Source organism: Thunnus albacares, chromosome 15, assembly GCF_914725855.1.
Source record: "Thunnus albacares chromosome 15, fThuAlb1.1, whole genome shotgun sequence".
Classification (NCBI taxonomy): domain Eukaryota; kingdom Metazoa; phylum Chordata; class Actinopteri; order Scombriformes; family Scombridae; genus Thunnus; species Thunnus albacares.
In genome coordinates, this window is record NC_058120.1 from 28,832,333 (window position 1) to 28,856,337 (window position 24,005).

At 39.6% G+C, this 24,005-nt stretch overlaps 2 protein-coding genes and 1 long non-coding RNA gene across 4 annotated transcripts in view; 1 reads left to right on the forward strand and 2 right to left on the reverse strand.

Annotated features, from left to right (window-relative positions):
• LOC122998234 (neuronal PAS domain-containing protein 3) overlaps positions 1 to 9,017 on the reverse strand; it is a 370,534-nt gene extending 361,517 nt beyond the window's left edge. The window contains exon 1 of the mRNA XM_044375006.1: positions 8,769 to 9,017. The gene's annotated coding sequence lies outside the window, so the exon portion shown is untranslated. The remainder of the gene's footprint in view (positions 1 to 8,768) is intronic.
• Positions 9,018 to 17,770: 8,753 nt separating this feature from the next.
• LOC122997719 overlaps positions 17,771 to 24,005 on the forward strand; it is a 16,391-nt gene continuing 10,156 nt past the window's right edge. The window contains exons 1-2 of the long non-coding RNA XR_006407253.1: positions 17,771 to 19,952; positions 22,842 to 22,849. This is a non-coding gene — a long non-coding RNA (uncharacterized LOC122997719). The remainder of the gene's footprint in view (positions 19,953 to 22,841; positions 22,850 to 24,005) is intronic.
• akap6 (A kinase (PRKA) anchor protein 6) overlaps positions 19,983 to 24,005 on the reverse strand; it is a 243,609-nt gene continuing 239,586 nt past the window's right edge. For both annotated transcript variants that reach the window (XM_044373900.1, XM_044373901.1), the window contains one exon: positions 19,983 to 23,018. In XM_044373900.1, coding sequence (XP_044229835.1) covers positions 22,974 to 23,018 — 45 coding nt within the window. In that variant the 3' untranslated portion in view covers positions 19,983 to 22,973. The remainder of the gene's footprint in view (positions 23,019 to 24,005) is intronic.

Sequence of the window (24,005 nt, forward strand, 5' to 3'; positions counted from 1 at the left end):
GATGGATGTAAACAGTCAGTCACATGGAGAGGACTGTACGGCATGCTGCAGGTTAGCTGCTAGCATTCGGCTACCCAGCTTGTTGGGGTGGACTCCGTCAGTCCTGAGAAGGGAGAAACGATCCCAAAACAGATTGTCAATGAAACCTATATTGTGAGCTCTGCAGGCGGACCGGAGCCAAGGGTGGAGGCTTAGGATTCTGCTGAAGCGCCCTGCTCAACGGGCCAGTGTGGGAATAGGTCCAGAAATATAAACAGACTTTCCACAACTACTTAAAAAGTTAAAAATGACGTTAAAATAATTTTTTGGTCAGCTCAGACTGCTGATGAGCTGCATCATTTGTCCCCACATGAACGGTTACTCATTTGGCAGAAAATGGGAGTGAGTGCAGCAGCCCTGAGAGCTTATATAGGATGACAGGGACCATGGAAGCAGTGTGTAGCTGCATGGAAAAAAAACAGATATTCCTGATTCTGGAATCCCCAACTATTAGTGGTTGGGGAGAAGAGGGGATGAGGAGATGACAGCTGTGGTTTCTCATGGCAGGAGAATGCATGAACTGTTTCCACAGTGCATGCCAAAGTCGCCAACTGAGGATGGGGTGTCTGAGCAGGCAAGTGTTGTGGTGGGGCAGCAATATCCAACCTGTGAGAGGATTTCCCTGCCTGCTGAGGACACAGAATACTTCCAGAGCTTCTGATCGCTGCCTCTGTCAAGATCTTAAGACAGGAAGAGGAGGTCATTTCTCGAGATGAGGGCTGTTGATTTGGCTTCCCAGAGGAATGGCGAGCCACCTGAACGCTGCTAGCCAACAGTGGAGAAGAAGCTGCAGTGTCAGCAGGCACTATTTTCGGATCAGGACAAGTCGGAACCGCAGGAACATCAACTGAGTGGACTAGAGTGTTGTCAGACAGGGTCGTCTGAGTGTCTCTTGTGACCACAGATGACCCACTTCGGACCAGGATAAGATCCCTTTATAATGAACTTATAATGTAAGTGATGAGGGACAAAACCCACAGTCCTGAATGTATTTAAAAGTTTATCTGAGGATAATATGAGGCCTCTGCAGTACAAGTTAGAGAAATAAAGTGGATATCTTCCATGGTAAAATATTCCCTCTTTGTGTTTCCCTGTTGAGCTGCAGGTGGAAGTATAGTAACAAAAAGAGGGACTTTGGCACTAAAAAGACTGTAACGTTGAAAGATATCTACTTGATTTGACTCATTTGGACGCTCATATTAGCTTCAGATAAACTTTTACATTTAAAAATGTTTTGCACAGAAGGAGGACTGTGGATTTTGTCCCTCATCACTTACATTGTAAGGTCATTATGAAGGGATCCTCTAATGGTCAGTATGAACAGGAGGAATGATTACAGCAAGAAAAACATCATTTGGGCACCTGGCTGTTTTAGGACAGACTTAAATTGTGAACCTGCCCTTTAAATATACAACTAGTTCAGTGAGAGAAACATACACAACAAATGCACTAAATCCTTGTATCTGGGTTAGCTATCATGCTAGCCGACGGCTAGATAAGTAAGCTAATTAACTAACTTGCTAAACTTCCCGAAGCCTCTCTATAAATGGATTTTTAAAAAAAGACATCACTGACATTTATTTTGTTCCTTCAGTTCCTTCACTCGCAGCTCTGCCACTGAGACAAGTTTGCAGAACTAAAACTCTAATTTGCATCCTGACATTTTCAGCACAGGGAATCAAACCCCCAACTCTGGTGGTTTTAGTGCTTCCCTGCTCCTTATTGAGCTACGCAGGACACATTTTCAATATCTCATCCTCCTCTGGACCCGCAGAAACCCCTGCAGGACCCCTGCAGGGACTCTGAGCCTCACTTTGAGAGCCCCTAATAACCTACAGTTCTTGTCTGTCGACCGAAACAAAGCATTGCACTAATAAAACGTCCCAATTGAGCTGATTAAATACCAATAAAAACACACAGCTCGCCACTCTGCCAGCCTGCAGTCTAAATTGGATCGCAGCTCTAACCAGCAGCTCCTAATGAAAACCACCGCTGCAACCCAGAACCCAGCCTCGCTCTCTCTTCTTCTTCTACTCCTCTCTCTCTCTCTCTCTCTCTCTCTCTCTCTCTCTCTCTCTCTCTCTGTAATGAAATCAAATGAATTGGACTGGAGGTTTCAAGGGAGACATGCTGGACCCCCTTATAGAATTAGGACTGAGATGTGTGTGTGTGTGTGTGCATGTGTATGTGTCCCTGTATTTTCTAAGTATGACCACTAACTCATGATGCGTGTGTGTGTGTGTGTGTGTGTGTGTGTGTGTGTGTGCATTACGCATTTGACATAATATGCATTTGCCTCTGCAGAGTGTGCACATTTTTTTTTTCTATGTGTGCATTCATGTGTGTTGCTGTTGTGTGTGTGTGTGTGTGTGTGTGTATACTGGATGTGTGTGTTTTTGTGTGTTTACATTACAGGCTGTGTGTGCTGGCTGTATTAGTGAGCTGTGACCAGGTAAAGTACAGCAGACAGAATCAGGACAGTCAACCTGCTGTTATCCCTCAGGACAACACACACACACACACACACACGCATACATACATACATCCTGTGCTCCAGCAGCAAAACAACAAACACTTTCTCACACTGTACTTTCTCTTTGTATTGTGGTGCGTTCAGGTACAAGTAGAAGTCACCTATTTTTTTTTTGGTCCTTAGCACCAAAAGCGATTTCACTGATTGTCTCTTTCTTGAGTCTTGATTCTTAATCATGTTTACTTATTCTTAGATGAGATTGTTCCTGATTTAAATCAAAATGTTGCTAAAATTAGACTGTATTTTATTTATGCAAAGATCCTGTATGGCTGCTTGTGATTAGACAGCATTTAAACATGTAACTTGTCTTAATTTAAAACAAATTAAGCAGGTGCCCCTCAACTCCTTAAAGCAAACTAAGATGAAAACCAGAGACGACAGCTTCTTATTTTTTCTCTTATCTTAAATTATCTTAAATTAAATTGGCCATCAGCCTTAGTTTAGCTTTAGATTAATGCTTTTATAAATAAAAAGCCAATTCTTGACTTTGGAAAGAGAAGTTTGACAAAACATCCTCGGTTCCTTCCATCCTTCATCCGTCCGCTGATGTACGTTTCACAACATGGTTGAAGCATCCGGATAAAGCTGTTAAGTGGAATTTGATTTAAGTTTTGTCCAAAGGAATCAAAAAAAGCAGCCCCATAAACAGACAACAGCGATGTTATCAGACGATTCAACAAAACCACAGATCATGTGAAATTATAATAATATAATGTTTTTAAAATTCCGTCTTTCTAAAATATCTTTGCATGACAACTACATTACACTGTGGTTAATGTTAGGAAGATATTGTGGTTACAGTTAATGGAAAATAAAACATAAATTGCAGGTTTGTGAAGGTATGTGGATTCCAGTGTGACCCAACCTCCATGTACTCTTTGCTTTGCGACATATATCGCACCCTGTTTCCTGATCAATAGCACTGGACATTAATCATGTGTTAAAAGTGTGGAATCAATCAATATGAACCTGATTCCTGTAGAGATTCTTGGGCTGAAAAGTGTTACTTTACTTAAACTCATATCAGGGCAAATATTATAACATTTTAAAGTGATATCCGGCTCTTTATTTCTACTGACTCTTTATCGAGGGTCAGTAGAAAAACACAAATGCAGATTCACTGCTGGCAGCACAAACTGAGCCGATGACGCTCCGCTCTAATTACAAGTTTTGAAACTTGAGGAAGAAAACTGTAATTATCTCGAGTTGTCTGACTCTGTTTTAACGTACAGAGACCACGGAGGCAGAAAGAGGAGACAAAATGGAGTCAGGGTCATGTGATAAATGTCATTTGAACAAAAAAACAACAACACTTTTTTACCCAGGATTCAAACTTGTAACATTTAATGTTGCATCACAAAAGGGAAATTTACACAATATGCAGCAAAACTAAAATTGGCTTTCACTGTACCTGAACGTAGCATCACAAACATGAACTCTCATAGCATCAGTATGTTCATCCACATGATCGCCCATACACACTCTCTCTCTCTCTCTTTCACACAAACACAAAGCCACCGTCAGCTGTCATCACTTTCTCTGACTTGCTGTAAAACACAACAAAAGTCAATAATTCCCTGTCATGTCTCTCTAAATCCATTTTGGAAGCAGCCTGTCATCTCTGCAGACGCCAGCCTTTCTATCAAGCCGACCATCAGTCCGTTAAAGATCACATGTCTCTGTTTTCTCATTTATTTTATTTTATTTTTTCTCTCAGTGAAAGACGGCAGATGACAGAGAAATCATCAGTTTTCGTTATGGAAATTGGACTGCAGAGACAGTTGTGTTTTCAACAAGTGATGATTGGAAACTATCAGAATAAAGCTCCTGTTTTTAAACTTTTACTTTTTTCATATTTTGCTCAGGTTTAAGTTGACAAGAACTTAGCTGACGACTGACTTAATTATCAGTTGATTTTCTTTTGATCAACAGTCGACATTGCACTTCCACACACGTGATTCTTCTCTTTTTCCCACCTGCCATATTTACTTTAAAAACTTTACTTGCTCTAGAGGGACAGTGCTCTCTTATACGGCAAATTTGCCTCCAAATTTGCAAAAGTCCTCAAACTTTTAACCCTAACTCTACCCCTACCCTAACCCTAATCCTAACCCCCTAACCCTAACCCTAACCCCAACCCCCTAACCCTACCCTAACACCAACCCTAACCCCCTAACCCTAAACCCCTACCCTAACCCCCTAACCTAACCCTACCCTAACACCAACCCTAACCCCCTAACCCTACCCTAACCCCTACCCTAACCCTAACCCCAACTCCCTAACCTAACCCTACCCTAACCCCCTAACCCTAAACCCCAACCCTAACCCTTACCCCAACCCCCTAACCTAACCCTACCCTTACCCCCTAACCTAACCCTACCCTAACCCCAACTCCCTAACCTAACCCTACCCTAACCCCAACCCCCTAACCCCAACCCTAACCCTACCCTAAACCCCAACCCCCTAACCCTACCCTAACCCCAACCCCCTAACCCTACCCTAACCTAACCCCAACCCCCTAACCCTACCCTAACCCCAACCCTAACCTAACCCTAAACCCCAACCCCCTAACCCCAACCCTAACCCTACCCTAACCCCAAACCTAACCCTACCCTAACCCCAACCCTAACCTTACCCTAAACCCCAACCCCTAACCCCAAACCTAACCCTAACCCCAACCCTAACCTAACCCTAAACCCCAACCCCCTAACCCCAACCCTAACCCTACCCTAACCCCAACCCTAACCTTACCCTAAACCCCAACCCCTAACCCCAAACCTAACCCTAACTCCAAACCTAACCCTACCCTAACCTTACCCTAACCCCGACCCCCTAACCCTACCCTAACCCCAACCCTAAACCCCAACCCCCTAACCCCAACCCTACCCTAACCCTACCCTAACCCAACCCCCTAACCCTAACCCTACCCTAACCCCAACCCTACCCCTACCATAACCCTACCCCTACCCTTAACCCCAACCCCCTAACCCTAAGCTTCCAAAACAACCCATATGATCATTTTCTGATCCACCACCACCTATGATTAAGGTTTGGTTGGGTGCAGGGACACAATCGGCTTGTGATAGAAAGACGACAGTCAGGTCATTTCTTCTAGGGAGGACAGTCTGATTTTATTGCTTATATAAGTTTGACTTTTCATTTGTTTGAGAAAGAATGTGCCATTTTCTCTTTCTCTCCCCTCACAGGTTTTCATGGTGTCACACTCAGTTGTTCACACAAAAAGTGACAGAAACAGTTTGCAAGAAGAATGAAAACTGAGAGCTCAGGAGAGAAGTTAAAATCCTGTGAATTTTAACTTCTGAAAACTTGTGAAAAGTTACAGATTGTCAGACGCAGCCCTTCAAATTCATAAATGTGTGATGGGACAGGGTGTCAGATGCAGTTCAACAAGCAACAAGCACCTTTTTTTTGAAGCATACTGACACCTTCAATCTATTTTCTTTTGATTTATTGATCAAATTATAAAATGTCAAAAATAGTGAAAAACATCCATCACAAGCCTCCAGAACCCTAAGTGACACCTTCAGATAGCTCGTATTGTGTTCACAACAGTCCAAACCTCAAAAATATACAATTTACAATCTGATAAAACAGAGAAAAGCAGGAAATTTGAACATTTGATTAAAAAATGACAGATGAGTTTGACTAATCAGTATTTTTTTTAGCACTACTGGAAGTGGTTGTTGTGTTTGGTCTGGAGGGACGGCAACACCTCACTGTTTTGTGACGTACAGCAAACCTGAAGATTTCCTTCCACATTTGAAAATCAGTCAATATTACAGCCTGCTTGAGCCTGACATCTGCTCAGTTATGAGTTAATGTTTTCAGGATAATTATACTAATGTCTCAGGATTCATGTTCTAATGATGATTTGATGGTGAAATGCTTCTACGGAAATAGTGAATAATAACACTGTTAGTTTATAGTCTTCACAACTTCTTTCATCATCTTTCATTAAGTAGAAGTGAATGTCAAACAGGGAGACAGACAGACAGACAGATAGACAGGTGGCCTCGCCGGCCAATCAGAGTGACAGACAGGCAGGTAACCGGACAGACAGCCAATGTCAGCCGCCCACCCTGCCAGCCGGAGATGACAGCTAAATCTCTCTCCCCCCTGTAATCTAACTAATAATGTTACCCTCTTAATATTTTCCCTCTGCCCGCCGTTGATGGATGGGGTCAGGCTGCGATTCCCCTGGCTGAGGTCAAAGGTCAAACCAGAGCCTCGGCTCTCTGTTCTGTCGCTGTAATGGGAGCTGAAATATTAGTCCTAAATGCCTGCGGACGCCTCGACGCCTCAGCACAGATGATGAATTAACTGCTATGAGGAATTACAGATGGAGCATTTTGAAGGCACGCAAAGTTTCCACTCAAACACACACACACACACACACACACACACACACACACACACACACACAGTTACTCATCTGCACACCTCCATATGCAAATGATTGATAATAGACATCAACTTTATGTCTTCTTTTCCTCTGCGTCGTCCTTCCCTCACACACACACACACACACACACACACACACACACACTCTCACACACACACACACACACACTCTCACACACACACACACACACACACGCAGACTTCCTTACGTATGCTAATGATTGATCGCTGTCTGTGGTCGACGCTGGCATCATCATTGCTTTTATTTATTCGGCCGTTCGGAGCGGCTCATGGCCTCTCGCCGTCTTGTATCAAATTGTTTTTTAAATGCATTTTGACGACTGATGTGAAAATGCAATCAGCCCAAAAACTCTATGAATCCGTATTAAAATAAAACACACACACACACTCATTAGCATGTGAAGAAACGTACACACACACACACATTTACAATCATCAGGTGCACATGATGCTTTAATAGAGCAACACTTTGCTGTCAGACGACGGTCACTCCTTTCAAATCCATCCTGAATCATTTCTGCTTCAAACTAGAAACAATCAAATTATTAATTTACAAAAACATCCCTTTAAGTCCTCTAAAGGATACGACAAAGAATATTTTTAATTTTCTTATTGTGAACAAATTCCATGAAATAAACAACAATCAATCGATCTACTATCAAGTATTGTGTGTGTATCTAAAGCCTGATATATCTTATTCCTCCATTGTTGTTCCAAAAAACTATTAAAAACACGTCAGTGAGTCACACCGCTGCACTGGGTCACATGTTCCTTCATCATGAAGAGTTTGGTCACGTTAGTTTGATCAGAAACGGCTCCAAAGACTAATAACAGCATCATGTTATCAGTCTCTGGAGAGTAGTTCTGTGTAAGGCAGACGCTACTGAGCATGTGCAGGAACATTGTTTGTTTACAGCTTCACCAGCTTCATATCACAACCTCTGGACTCTGTACCACACTGTAAAGATCATTAATATAAATTATGTTTTTTAAATGTTTTGATAGTTATTCTGCTCGCATTGTTTATATTTCTTTCTTTTTTTGTGTGTCTTTTAATTTAGTTTTAGTATTTTGATATTACATTTTTTTTAAACTTAAGTATCGTTATATGAATTATTTGATCTGATGACGTGATGGTGTGATGACATGATTGCATAATAGTTTGCTTGTGTTCATTAATGAGCCTTATATGTTCTGTTTATATGATGTAATTGTATTTTACGATGAAAGAACAGTTACTTTAAGTATATTGTCAATTTTTATATTTTAGTGGCTAAATTTTATATCCACAAATTCTCTAAATCTCCGCCTAGTTTTCTGCCTTTTCCCTGCAGAAAATTCAAAGTCTCCTACATTCTTATTTGTGCATTATTTGTATGTATTGTGTATTTCAATATTTGGACGATAAAATTGGAGAAATTCAAGTGTTGTTTTTTTGTGTCTTGCATTATTGGTTATAAAGCAAAACAAAACTTAATATGCCCCCCTCCCAAACACGAACACATCGTTAGACAGAATAAATGAAATGAAACAAAATGGAAATTCAGGTGAGTTCAAACCACAGCTGAGCCTGAAAACAGCTGCTTCCTGGTGTGTAATGATCATCACACCATGACAAGACAGCTTTTGTAGTTTTAGTCTTTTTTTTTTTTTTTTTTTTTGCCAAATTATGGATATGTTGCAACAAAACATCCAACACTCAACCTCACATGGTTTTATATAAAGAGTGCATGTTTCTTTGTCTTTGAGTTACCGTGGTTGTTTGGAGGGCGACGTCCTTCCTGGTGGAGCAAAAGGTGTGGCTGAAGGTTGAGGAGTCTTAAATGCTTCCTGGGCCGTACCATGTTGTCATGTCATGAGGGGGGGGAGGGATTCGGGTTTAATTAGTTTTGCTTTGTTTTTACTTGTAGTTGGTGTCCATATTGTTTTACCCCCATTGCATGTTATTTGGTTTGGCCAAACCACAGCTCACAATTACTACAGCTGCTAGATGGCATCTGTCACTCAAACGTAACTATAAGTTGTTTTTGGGGAACTGGTTTTTCATGGGAGGACGAACTCTACGTGGATCATGTTGACTGTGACGCGTTATCTACCTGCAGCAAGTTTCAAGTCTCTGCAAGTTGATTTTCATAGAATTGAACTGAAACCAGCGTCTGTTAAAAAAGTAATGGGATGATTTGGAAAAACTAAGGTATATGCAGTAATTATTAGGTTAAAGCATGTAAAACCACCAAAATGTGATCTCCGACAGGGAAAGAAAGCGAGCGTCCTGGCTGGAAATGAATGTCTGTTACAGTCAGAGCAGGAGGAGAAGGTGTGTTTGAGCCCGACAGTTGGAAAGAAAACTAAACTCTGTTCAGAAATCCGTGAACCTCCCCCCAACCTACAGCAGAGTGAAGTTTCTCTCTCTTCATCTGCAGCGCGTCGAACCGTCGATGGATGACTCTGATTGTGGCGAACAAATCCTTGATGACTCCATCGTATTATATACATCCCCTAATGTGAGATCAGCATATAAGCGAATCTGTTTTCAATCTATCCTTCCATTTTCTCCTCTCATCCCCAGATTTAAGTACATTATGGTGCAGCTGATGATGAAGGGATGGCTCTGCTCATCAGGGAGAAGAGGAGAAGAAAATGAAGGAGGGATTGCAAAAAGCTTTTCCGCAGCGCCTACAAGAAGATCATTACAGCGCCGAGAGAGAGAGACTCGAGAAGGTGCTTCACTCTGCGTACGTGCGTTTGAACACACACGTCTCGTTTTCATTCAGCCACCGATGCAAATGGTTTAAAACACATCCCCCAACCCTGCAGCATTCCAGTAATATAAATATGTTTGAATTTAACTTTCATTCAGAGTGTTTCTGTGTACAGTGATTGGATCCGGAGAGGAGGAGAGTGTCACATCTCTGCAGTCCTGCAGGTACGAGTGTTTTCCTCACCTGTCTGAATAAAAGAAGACCAGACTGTCTGCGTATTGATTCCTCATGGACGTCTTGTGTGAAGGAGACAAACATAACGTTGTATTTTTGAGTTTCAGCCTTTTTCCTTGAAAGAAAAACTTTCTATGTACCCTCAAATCACCCACAGGAACTTCTGTAACATTTACATTTCGTAAAAATGTCATTATTGTGTCTTATATCTGCTTTTACGTGCGTTTCATGTTGTTTCAACAGTGTTAGTGGTTTTATGTTGCTTCTGCCTGTAAAAACTTTGTAGCTTGGCCATTAAAAGTGCTAAAGATTAGCAGCAGAGTCACTTATAATTCTCTTTGGGTTCATCAGTACGAGCCAAAACCAACACGTTACACACTGACAGATCAGACAAAGATTACATTTATATACAAAAGATTTGTCAGTAGATACATTTTGAAGTATAGGGGTTTCAAATCAGGCTATATTAAAGATCTTCACACCAGAGAGATGAGCAGACAACCAACGGGAGTTTATTTCATTACACACAAACATACAAAACTCAGAAAATCATCAGTGCAGCAGCCCCTCAACTCACACCCAACTCCGATTTATACCAAAGCGGCGTGACTTTTGGCACTTTTGTGAGTCCATGATCACTTGGATCTTGACCAATGTGATTTCTTAATATCTTCTTTGTACGCTGTGTGCAAAGACTATTCCCAGATGTCTACTATTTGTCTGGTGGCCTGATATTTTTTGGGTGTGTCAATGATCGGAATAGGTCAGCGCGTCCTGGCGACAGGATTATTTGCTTCTCCAGAGATTGTAACCGGGCCTTTCGATAACAAACTCCTTATGTAACTTTTCTGGTCATGCAGCTGTTTACTTGACCTGAAGTGTTCTCTGTGTTGTTTGGTACAATTCCACATGCTATCACGTTTCTTAACACATAATACTGCCTGCATGACTTTTTTTATTTTTACACTTTATGGTTTCAGAACATGTTGCCAAAAGACTGCAGTTGAAAATGAGCTAACTGAGTAACACTGTTACATGAAATGTTGTTTAAAGTGCATCGTCCTTTAGAATAAATAAATGAAATATCTGCAAAGTTGCAAAAATGTTCATAGAGATAATTTCTGAAAAACAGTTAACAGACAATGTTTTTCATTTGTTTTACTTCAATATCTTCTCATGGCAACACCTAAATGTTTTATTAACCTAAATCTAACCAAACACATCCTGCTTTTTATGCCTCCGTCCATCCCGACCACTTTGCTACTGATTCTATTTGGTAACAGAACAGGAAAAATATCACCAGTGACCATAATACAGGCTTTAATTATATTTTCCAAAAAAAAACTGTTTAGTACTTCATATAAGGAAACCTTAACTGTTCACTCAAGTCACTTATTTGTTTGGTTTATATACTCATTTAACTCTCACAATTTAACAATAATCATCTGATATGATCAATATTATACAATATTTCTACGCTTGAAAACAAAGTGAACATTTATAATGAACTCCTGATGTATTGTAAGGTGTCAGGATGTTACTCTGCTCCTCATGGTGACAGTTTGAGCCTTTCAGTTAAAGTTTGTGAGGGTTTAATGTTCAAGGATTGATGATTTAAGCTTGAAGATGAGCATCTCTGTGACTGATGAACTAGTAGCTATTTAAAAAGGCCTGGTTACGGTGTGTTTTATATATTTTCTGATGTTATAATCTAGTGAAGCTGTTGGAAAAATAAGGATGTCTTCATTTTTACACAGAAAGAGGACACACACTCTATTTGTAAAAGATAAAAAATGTGATAAAATGTAATAATGTCACCATTAGATTTTCTGTTTTATAAAATATTCAACACACAATGAAAAATATCAGATCAAGGTTGTTGATTTCAATTTTGGTGTGACTGAAAAAAGCTGATTATCAAAGTGAGTTAGTAATGACTTCCACTGCCTTTAATGTGCCTTTGAGCAAAGCAAACTGGTTTTACTGGGCAGCCTCCCAGTATGAATGTGTACGAAGTGTGATGAGAAAGGTGCTGAAAGGAGCTTCGAGTTCAACAACAAGCAAGAAAAAATATTAGCTTAAATCATAACAGGAAGCATCAGATTCACAGACGAGTCCAATGATATACAGTATGTCCTCAATTATGTCACGAGAGCAGCCGTTTGTTACAGTTGGTGTAAACTTGAGGACGACCCCCCTCCGGTCTGTTGAGCAGAGGAGAAGCAGATTCATTCAAGATGTGGACAGTGAAAGTTTTGACATTTAAAGCCTTTAACCAATCAGTCCGTCTGCGTTTTATCCCTTTTTCTCCGACTTCACAGTGAGAGAGGAGATAATTTGAGCGCTCTGTCTGTTTGATGTACGGTAATCACATGTGATCTTTTCAACAGGGAGCCGGCCGTCTCGTTAATTTGACCGTCGGTGCGCGGCCGGACCCCCCGCCCTCCCCCCAATCAGGCCGCTGCCTGAAGAGTAATTGCAGAGCCACCATGCTTCGATGCGCTCGACCTTTACGACCTTAAAAGCCATTTCCATTTTTCTGACCACAAAAAAAGAACATATCTTGTTAATTGCAAAAAGGCAAATATTCTCTCTCCACTGCTCTCCCCACTCCTTCCTCCGTATTTGATTTCTCTTTGAAGGCAAAATGCTGAAAAGCATTTCCATTTTCATTCATCAACGCTTATCAGTCATCTGAAGGCCCCTTCAGCCACAATCAACATCACAGCTCCAACCGAGAGGGACGCCTCTCCCCGACGCAACAATGAGAAACTATCAAATATCGCAAGAAGCAATTTGCTTTAATGTGGAGTGTGTTTTGTTGCAGCTAACTGCTATTTTTTTTAATCTTCTGACAGCTCTCCTCTGATACTTCCTGAAAGACAGAAGGAAGTGTCAGAACGCAGCAATATGACGGACTTACAGAGCAGAAACACACCGGCTGCAGAGGAGAGAAGATAAAAGGGCGACTTTCATTTAGATCATTTAGAACAAATACTGCCAGCGGACTGTTGAGCTGGACGTTACACTCACTGTTCCAACACATCTGCTCAGGCAACACGTATGATCTACCTGAGATGTTAGATACGTTATTTAACAGCTGAATGATGCTTTAATCTTAAAATGGTGAGATGTGTTCGTGTAAGAACTCTGGATGTGCACTCCCAAACCCTTTACTCTTTTATAAAACCGATAAAAATATATATATTTTAAAATATAAAAAATGAATGCTAAGTTATGCCTACTTGGATAAGAGTAAGTGACAAAATGAAATGAAATTCTCAAATAAAGTGAACACAATTTCAGGACTTCTTGTCGGTGTCGGCTTTAAAATATTCTGCTGATGAAGGCCGTGTGATATGGTTGAAAGCTTTGCAAAAAAGCTATTAAGTGAACCTGGAGTTGGGACTAATAGTTTTGTCAAACTCTTATTTTCAAGGTCAAGAGTGAACTTTGATGGTTTACTTTTAAACCGACAGGGACGAACAGGTCCATCTCCATGACACAACTGCTGATGAAGGCCATGTTATACGGTTAAAGTGGGAATGTTTTGTCAAATAAGTATTTCAAAGATCAATTATCAACTTTGTTATTGTTGCTCGTAATTTCATTAAAATATGACCAATGCGGTTACACAGAAATGTCTTTTGGTCGCAAAACAATGAGCTGATAAAAAGAGACGTGTATTAAAAGTTCTCCTGATGAAGCTGCTGTTGGATTACTGGGACAAAGTGTGAACAGACTTACAACAAGCAAACACCTGCATGTTTTATACTGTAGTTAAACTGTGCTAAGCTAGTGAGAACCACAAAGTAAAAGATCAGAGAGCCCGATTACCTTTGAAATAAATGTCACATATACCTTTTAGGGATGTGCAGAGAGCCCAGTATTTGTATTTGTATCTGTATTTATGTGTTGAGGCAGCAAAATTATTTATATTTGTATTTGTACGCTTTTAATTTTAGGATATTAAAGTGTTGAAATAAGTGTTTATGAATAAACACACCAGGTCTCAAACTCAAGTCTCCCAGATTATAGACGACTGACTACTGAGCTAAACTGAGTGAATCAGAGTGTGCAGACAGATCTCTACTTATTTATACACCCGTAACACAGAGACAGCACAGCGTGTAACGTGAAGAGAAGAATTTTAAAGGTGATTTTTGTTTTGCACTTTTCATTTATTGCCTGTTTTTTTACAACCTAACTTTGTGGAAATGAAAAGGGAAATACAGGTTATGGAGATTCCCTTGTAGAGAGGAGAGAGATAGTGATGTAACCGACCTGGTATTTGAAATGTTTTTGTTTTTTTCTTCCCCAAAACAAATAATTTTTAAAATATTTGTAGGAAATAATTGTTCATAAAAAACCCACTATTTGTGTTTTACCTTCACAGCTTTGACAGGTTTTCAGGCTTCTTGTAGGGCAAATCTAAAATCACTCAAATTTAAAAATAAATAATCATCTGTCACATATGTCTGTTGTAGCTAACTAGCGCTAAGTTAGGTGCTGGCCATCTTTTGCTGCTGACAGAAAATCAAAATTACTACAAACACTTTGTCACTTGAACATAAACATTTATATATATATTTTAAATTATTATTACAGGCTGTTTTGCCCTCTGTTCAGCCTGTATGAGACACTAGTGGGTGATATAATCTTAGTTAGGCTGGTAATGTTGAAGGTTGACACCACAACAAGAATAATTTTATGTTCAGTAAAAAATATTTTCCAAATGCCAAGTGGTTTTTAAGAATCCGTAAGTACAGACACATTTCCATTTTTGATTTCTTCTGACATGAAGAGACTTTTCATCACCAATCCAACAGCTGCAGACTATGTTTAGCAGTAAAGGATGTTATCATGGACAGTCTCTGCAATCAGGGCCATGTTGACTTGCAGTGTGTGTGTGTGTAAAACAGAGATGCACTCAGGCCTTTTGCATTCAGCGGAGCTAAACACCACATATTCCTCTGCCCGTCCTCCTCATCATCATCCCGCCACCTTCTCCGTGTCATCAGCATCGTTTTCCTGTTTCACACACTGACCTCCTTCTGATGAAGTAAACATTATTTAACGTTCAGTAATATCTCCCAAAGTGTATGTTTATCATCGAATCCAATCACCCTTCTTTAGCTTTCAATTGTACTTCATCTCCTCAGCAGTTAAAAACTTTCCGTGTGTGTGCGGACTGTTCGGCGCTGGCGGCGGCGGGAAAACAGAGGTCTGATTAAGGGCAAAAAATAAATCTTGGGAAGATCAAAAAAAAAATGTTAATGATGCATTTCTGATGATTGGGGGCTTGACACTTCGCTGTCATCCTGCAAAAAACCTCAGAACTTCTGCTTTGATTTTAGTGTTTTCACCGCTGTTGAGGGATTGTGATCGCAGCTTAAATTAACATTAGGTAAAGCCGTCAAGTTACTAATGACTTGGCCTATTTTTAAAAAAAAAACTTAAACACCTTATCAACACTGGCCACATAGTGAAAGCAGCACGTCAGGAGCTGTAGTTCTCAGTTAGTTCAGGATGTGTTGATGCGTTCAGTGCTCAAAGTGTTCAAAGCCCGATAGAAAAACATGAGTTATGTATGTATCCAAGTGTTCGTAACAAAAACAATATTGCAACAGCAAAAAAAAAAGGGGAAGACAAAGATCAAATATGATGCAGAAAATCCAGTTTTAGAAACAGATCAATGAGTCTGAAACACTTCACAGTGAGACAGGGTTTTACAATTCTGTGAAGTTACCACAGTGAATCATTTTATCCTCTGTAACCAGTAGAACTACTGGGCATGTACCGATACTATGTTTGATCAGTCAATGCAGTTTTGTCAAATGATGATGCATTGAGTTGCAGCAACAGTTTTTTGCCAGGTTTTTTTGACACTGTTTTTATGCTACAACCCTTTGTGTTTTGCACCACATTGAAATTAATTCAGATGCTGTGTTATTCTGGATGAAAATACAGTTGAAGAGTAAAAATATGATTCAGGTCACAGCTTACCTTGCATCAGACGAGCAGAAGACAGTTGACTGAAAAATGCAGCTCAAACACATCCTGTTAGAACACGATTTCTAAGGGATATCCCGTCCTCCTTCTTAAACAGCTGAAACAATAAAAAAGGCTGATAAAATGTAGAGAAAACGCCAACTTTTTCAAGTAGGAAAGGAGTAGGAAAGATAATGTTCTGAAAGAGGGTCAGAATGGTGCACTGTGAAAGATACAACACCAAACAATCTGAGATGATGTGACTTTAAGTTCTAATTATGTTCATGGTGAAATTTAAAATCACATTTTTAAGGAACTGATATATATAATCAGTGAATTCAGCTGTTTTAATATTTCCAAAGTTTTCCACTGAATAACAGCTCTTATAATAAACATTCAAACTCTTGGAAGTTGTGGATTTTGGGGCCATAGAAAATGATGATGATTATTAAATATTACGTTCTGTAACTTCAGATTTCTCGTGGAGATGTTTTCCACATCTTTTTGGCAGCAAAAACGAGTAAGACGACCCAATTTTTGTTGGTTAAACTCGACTTACTGCACACTTTTGGTGCTGACTAACTCAATTAAATGAACCATAACTCTCAGAGGTAGGGGAGTCAAGTCACATGACTTTGAGGACTTTAGACTTGCTTGACTAATATTGCTTAAAGACTCAACCTGACTTTGACTTGGTATTCATGAAAATGACTTGACTTTCTTTTATTAAATATTTTTGTAGTGTTTTTCTAGATACTGGGAAGTTACGTTTTGTTTTTGAAACATGACTGGGTGATTTCTAGTTCAATGCATACAAACTTGGCAACCTACGAGGACGCAACAGACCAGCAGAGGCCGACGCACGCGGCAGCTATCATGGATTACGTTGTTGATGACAGTAGTAAGAAGGGAACTGCCGTATGCAAGGTCTGCAGCTCAAAAATCAGTGACACGACCACCACGACATCCATCTTCATCCGTCACTACAAAACCTACCAAGAAAGGTACGTGAATGTGTCTTTTTAGCTAACTTATTAGCTGGTCAAACGTTAGCTTGAAAGCTAACGTTAAGTTCGAGCTATGTTAGACTTGTCTTCGAATCAATTCATGCATTTTATTGAGAAGACGTATCGTTAATGTAAAAGACAATCAGGGGGGCTGATTCAGGGTCATATAACCAGTTAAAATACTTTTTGTGAGCACAGAAATAGTTAAGTAGGAAAACAATACGGTGTCACATGAGAAGCACCTTAGACAGATACGTTAATAGGCCAAGGAGAATTGGTGTGACCCTCCTGAAGGGAAGCCGGGGCGACAGGCTTAACATTGTGATGTACATTTTTTTTGTATCATACTTCTATTTGCACTTTAGAGTCCTTTAGAGCTACATTATCATTTCAGAGCCCCTCTCTCCATTGTTGTTCATCCAGGAGGCTTGTTATTGATTGCCACGAAATGTCAAATATTAGTAAGATTTATAAGGTGTAAGCAGGCTGCAACAGATTTTGTTAATGTTAAAAATAAAACATTTCATGACCACTGTTTTTTTAACTGATTTAAATGTGAAAACTCGGGTAAATAATCAGAATTTTGTATGACTTGACTCATTGATTCTCACCACAGTAACTTGAGACTTGAAGGTTCAGACTTGAGACTTGCTTGTGACTTGGACATGTGTGACTAACTCCCACTTCTGAGGAGGACCATGCATGACAAAGACTGATATTGGTACTGCTTGATACCATTAGCTTTCTCATTACTTCTTGAAATATACAGTAAAGCAATAGAGACACAGTAAAAAAAAACATCACTTTTGTCTGAATTCTGTTTTTCCAATAAATTAAGTTTATTTGTCAACAGTTGGTTTTACAGTTAGCAGGAACCATGCAGTCAAGCTCTTTATGGCCAATACTAATAATAAAGATATTCCACATCACAGATCACATACAGAGTTAAATAAACACAAACACCAAGCATTCCTCCCTCTGCATTTTACACCAAGGTTTTACACCTTTACATATATACACAAGCTCAAATCGAACCTTGCTTGAAACATTTTTGTTGTTTTTAATTTTTTTTTGTTGCATGTTTTTAATCACCTAACTGGGAAAGCAGTGTTTTTAATTAACAAAAAAGGTAGAAGATGTAACAGTAGAGCAAGGCACACAATTATATTTTAAATATTTCAAACCCTATTTTGTCCTAAACACACCTGTCCCAACACCCCTCCCAACACCCCAGCGTCACTGCTAATCATCTCAGTTTTCTACAAAATAAAAAAGGAAACAATACATGGTACAGTAGTGGTGTACATACATACAGCAGTATTAATAATAACACACGTCCTCATCAACAGTCATCAAACCTTCACATCTACACAACAACACCGCTTCAGCTTTCGCCAACTTTGGTCGTGTTGCATAGATAAAATACCATTTTGTTTTTATTTATCTTATATTTTTGGACACCTGGTTCATCACTTCAGTTTGCAGACGCTGCTGACAGCAAAGAGGGGAAAAGTCAAAATGTACTCAGAATGTAGAGCTAGATTTGACCTGATGAGTGCAGATAATATTTCCATTGATACAGAGCACAGTGACTTCATCACCACATCTCCAAGCTAGCCAGTTTTTAGAATCAGTGAGGACTACAAAGTGATGGTTGGTCACCCAACAAAAGGTAGCTGTGTCCCATTTCAAGGCAATGAATCTTGCAAAGGCAAGACCTGAAAGCTAACCGACTGAACCCGTCCCTCCCCATAATGAAATGGTCTACAGAGGATTCAACACCATCATCACCACCTCCAGCTCCCAGAAAAAAGTTGGAAAATGTAAAGTTTGCCACCAAGAAGTTACACTTAAACAGTTGACAAAGTGATAAATGCCAACTGGACAGACCATGAGTGCTTTTTTTTTGTTTGTTGCTCAGCGACGCAGAGAGAACAATGGCCGTGTTCTCCAAATTCGGATTAAGGGTATGCTGAGGAAGTCATTGCTGATTGATAAACTTGACAAGGTACTAAAATAGCCACCTGTGCTTACTGGACTAACCACGAATGCTTGCAAAGAATGTCTTGTTTCTCAGAGACACAGAGACAATGCCGTTGACTTGACTTTGAGGAAGACAGACTCTGGAAAAGGCTAGCAGAAAACTAGCAGCTTGAATCTGCCCTCCTAAAACGAGAGAGTCTACTGAAGATTTACCAAAGCATCATTACTACTTCCCCCCTCTAATGAACGAGTACATTCAGGGAGTGATTTTCAGTGTATAACGGTTGAAAATGTAGAGTTTACCACAAAGAGGTTGCACTTGAACAGTTGACAAAGTGTTAAATACCAACTGTACCGACTAGACTGACCATGAATGCTTGCAGATAGTCTTTTGTTGCTCAGGGATGCAGAGGGAACAACACTTGTGTTTTCCATAGTCAAAATCAGACAGCCTCTGAAAGGTCTAGCAGGCTGAACCAGTCCTTCTCCAAATGTGATGGTCTACAAAGGGCTCACAACAACGTCATCACCACTTCATCCTTTTAGAGAAAACCAATGGTACATTCAGTAATCCTCGTCAGTGTAGAATTTTGGAAAATCTTGAGTTTACCACCAATAGGTAGCACTTAAATTGTTGAAAAAGTGGTAAATACCAACTGTGCTGACCATGAATGCCCAAATTTGGACGAGATCAGGCTGCACTTCCAAACTACATTTGAAGGGGCCTTTGAGAAGGATTGTTGTCCTGCCTTCAAAGGACTCTGAAAAATGGGACACAGCCTGTAGATGCAAGAGTAGACAAAACTACAAACCAGCCATGGTCAAAGTCAAGATCGAGCATCGGTGACAAAGGAGTCGAATCTCCAAAAAGCTCGAGAGTAGAGTTGTAGTCGTCTCTCAGCTTATGATTAATATGTCTTGTTGATTATCTCATGTTCTATGTTTTGTCAGTGTACTTTAAATAAGCAATGGACACTCCATTCTACCAAATTAATCCATCTGTTAGTGTAATACTAACTGGTCTTTACTACATCTTCAGGGATATTTTTACACTTGTCTGAATTATGTCAAAAATAGGCGCAAAAGTAAAATACTTCAACAACACTTAAATGATGCCATGAAAGAGTAACCAAAGTCCTTGCCAAACTGAACAGCAAAATAAATCCTTTTTCAGTGCCTTAAAAAATGAAAAAATGTGAAAGTTTTGTGATGTGACTGACTCCATTGTCAGCAGGCTAACTCATTTATCAGTGTCTTCTTTTCTGTGCCTGATTTGTTCCTGACGGACAAGGAGCACCTGTCAGGTAAATACAGGTAGTTTCAGGCATCTGAAGAAACACTCGATGCTGTTGTTGTTCTTGTGAGGACGGTCTCAAGGTTTAGCATTTTGGGTCCCACAGTTAGACACAACTCCAAATCAGCTGCATGACAAAGTCAAAGTCTAGCAGCGATTGTTTGATAGTTGGTTGTAATTTTCTACACTTTGAAGCCAAAACCTATTTTTTAGCTTCTATAAGTACAGTTTAATATGAGTTATTCACTTCTTTTTATCCGTTAAAGTTAAATTATTGATTTGTATTTGTTCACAACAAAGTCAAAACATGTTTGAAGATTTGTAGCTTTCATACTTATCGATTTCCTCCAATCTTTTGTATCACCTATCAATGATAATACTTTACAGTACTGGTTGTGTCCCTTTGTTTAAATCACAAACAGATGTCTCCAGTGGTTTGGTATCTGTTAATGACTTTATTTCTTCCTATTTGTTAAGTTCTTGCCACCTTTTAAACATTTCTTAGTGATAGCTTTAAATAGGCAGAGTTTCAGTTCCTATAATGAAGACTATAGTTCAACTTTAACAGATTTGACTATTTCAGATACCTAGAGATAACTGTATCTGAAAACACAGGCAAGAGCTTTTTATGGCTGCTTTAAAGCCAGAACGCCTTGAAAGCTCAAAAGTGGAAAACATTTGTTCTGCTTTCTGTCTAATAAATCACACACGCTCTGTGGTTGTGTGATGCCAATATAACAGTTTACCTACTGAGTTATTCAAGACCTGTGATTCGCAAGCTTGCAGTGTGGTGACGATACCACAGGATGACAAGTTTCTATCACACCTACGACTGTGAGCAGATCTACTGAGTTTGACCAAGTCACAGCATAACATTATGAATACTGGCATCATCTACAGACAGACAAATAGACCAAGTCTTATTTTTTAAAGGAAGTAACATGCTACTTGTGCTACAACACCGCAGCATACAGTTTTAACAGTGTGTATTATAACAGGATGTACACAACCGCAGCATAAAATAACTGAGATAGCAATATGTCATGCAGACTGGCTAAAGATATGTGTATGTGTGTGTGTGTTCAAGTGGTGGCAGAACAATACTGAGGTAGCTCCAGAGGAACACAGGAAGAAGACTGTGAGGGATGAAGAAAGACAAAAGCTGAAAGGTTTCTTTGATGTTTACCTGAAGTCTGACTCGCTGTTGGTTTAAATATGACAATGAGACCAAACCAGAGTGAAAAGAGAGTGAATATTGGACTTATAATCATCAGGTAGACAGAAACATGAGTCCAGTGAGATGCTAGGTGTGTAAGCTGTTCGCAAAAATGCAACTCGATTAGCCAATGACATATCAGGGTTTATTTCAGTCAGCTTTTTTCTTTCTGCCCCCTACTGGTCAAAAATTGCTTGACGCAGCTTTAAAAAAAAGACCCCTGCAACCACTCAGCAGACAGGGCTGCAAAAATACTTTTAAAAGTGGTTTAAAACATGTAAAAAAAACAAGCAGCTTAGCCTGATAATCAGACAGAATTGCCACTTTGTTTCACTGTTTCTGTTTGGTAGGAATCTTTTTGTTTTGTTTTGTTGCTAAGAGCAGCTAGGAGTTGTTGAATTGCCAAATAAATCTGCTCTGTAGGTGATGATTTAGTGGTTACATGCAGGTGGCATTGATGGTTACTATGGAAACTCACCTCCTAGATTTGAGATGGCCTGGGAGTATGTCGGCCATCTATTTAGAGCTTAAAACCTCGTTATTTTTCATTTTTGTCCACTCACATTAGATGAATTACAAGCAAGACTAGCTCTGCAGACCAGTCTAACATATCTTTGAACAAAACAACAGGAAGTAGCATCAACGAGGAAATACAGTAAGGAAGACAGGGTCCATCTGAGTGTAAACCAGTCAAATCTAGCTGATCCCAGGTCAGTTCAACACCATCTCTTGGTGCTTTATTCTTCCTCCTTGAAATGTCAGATGCTTACTTCATTGGTGCAGTTCAAGTGGCATCAGTAAAGTGTTTTAAATATTCGCCTCTTTATCTGCACTCTGTGTTGCAGAACTCGATAATGACAATCCACAGCATGCTTAAAAAAAAATACATAAAAATAAAATGAACAAAAAGATGAAGCTGGTTCTGGGTTTTGCCATTTAGAATAAAAAAAGCTGTTTTGTATTGTTTGGAGGGTTTTTTCCAGTTAAGCTGATCTTATATAATAAACATGTAACTTCTTAGTCGGAACATTAAAGATTTGATTTTCACTTCAGAAATGTGGCTTGATAATCACATTTAAATGTTTGTTGGATGTAATTTCACTAAATTAGGTTCCTCACAACTCTAAAAACCGCCTTCTTAACCACACTCGAGCTGTACTTTGCTGTAAATGCTATATACTGTCCTCAGTCTGACTCAAAAATATGCTCAGGCAAACCCTAAAAGCTGCTTCTGAACACAAGTTTAACCCTGAATTTTAACTCATTATTACTGTTAAAATGGTGGATACGACCACAACGTGTATTATCCTCAATTAAGAATTAGTCTGAATCGGTTTGAAGGTCACCCTGAAACCGCACAGGTTGAGTTTTCTGTCCAGTCTTTTGAAGATCCGTTCAGTTACAGCAGTGAGAAATGAGAGATCAGAGGTACGAGAAGGCTCCAGGAGCAGAGCGGAGAGGGGACAGCCGGAGAGATGAAGCCCAGGAGAGAGATCAGCTCAGCTGGGGAGGAGATGGAGAGAGCTCCCTTTTACAGCTGGATCCTGGAGGTTCCTGCTCCCAGTGTAGGTAGTCTCTGGATGGATGAATCAAGAGAGACAGACTGTTAATCCCATGTTAATAATAAAAATTAGAATAAAAAAGTATTGTGTGTGTATCCAAAGCCTGATATGTCTTATTCCTCCGTTATTGTCCAAAAACTATTAAAAACATGTCAATGAGCCGCACCGCTGCACTGGGTGTCATGTTCTTACATCACCACAAACACACACACTGCTGCCAGGAATACTCACTAGAGCTCTAAATGTGGATTCATCCACCGCTGAAAATATTCCCCAACAAATGCACCATTTCCACCTTTTTATTTGTGAAAAACTACAGTGACCAGCTGTTTTAAAAACTGTATATTTGTGACATGTTTTTAAAGACGTAAACATTTTTGCTCTAATCTGTGCCCTTTCTGCATAATTTTATTTTCATCCTCTGAGACTGATGTTGCTCATAAACATTTTATTGTGTACTAATTAAATTATGAATGTTCTGTGAATTAATTCTGCTCGTTTAGTATTTCTGCTAAACAAATATTTGCGGTTTGATTCTATTCTTTAAACTGTGCTCATTTCCAGCTCTGTATTTTTATTCTGGGACTCCACTTGTGTAGCTTTGTATTATTCACAATTAAATCCTTATTTATCTTCTACTGGTCCTTTATGCAGCCCCTCAGTTCAGCCTCTGTCTGAAACAGGCCGTTTTAGCTCCTGTCTCTTTAAAGCCCCGCCTCCCGATGAGCCCACTCTGTTCTGATTGGTCAGCTTCAGGAAGCTTTGACACAGCCAAATTCTGGCTGCTCAGGAGGCCACGTAAACAAACCATGAAACAAACTATAGTAGTATAGTAATACCCAATACATAATACACTGTTTTTGGACTATATTACTATATTATGTGGTATTGTTTACAGTATGTTTGTATGGTTATTACGGTATTGTTAACACATAATATAGTAATATAGTCTAAAAACAGTGTATTGGGTATCCTTAACAAATAGCATCCTGCAAGAAAAC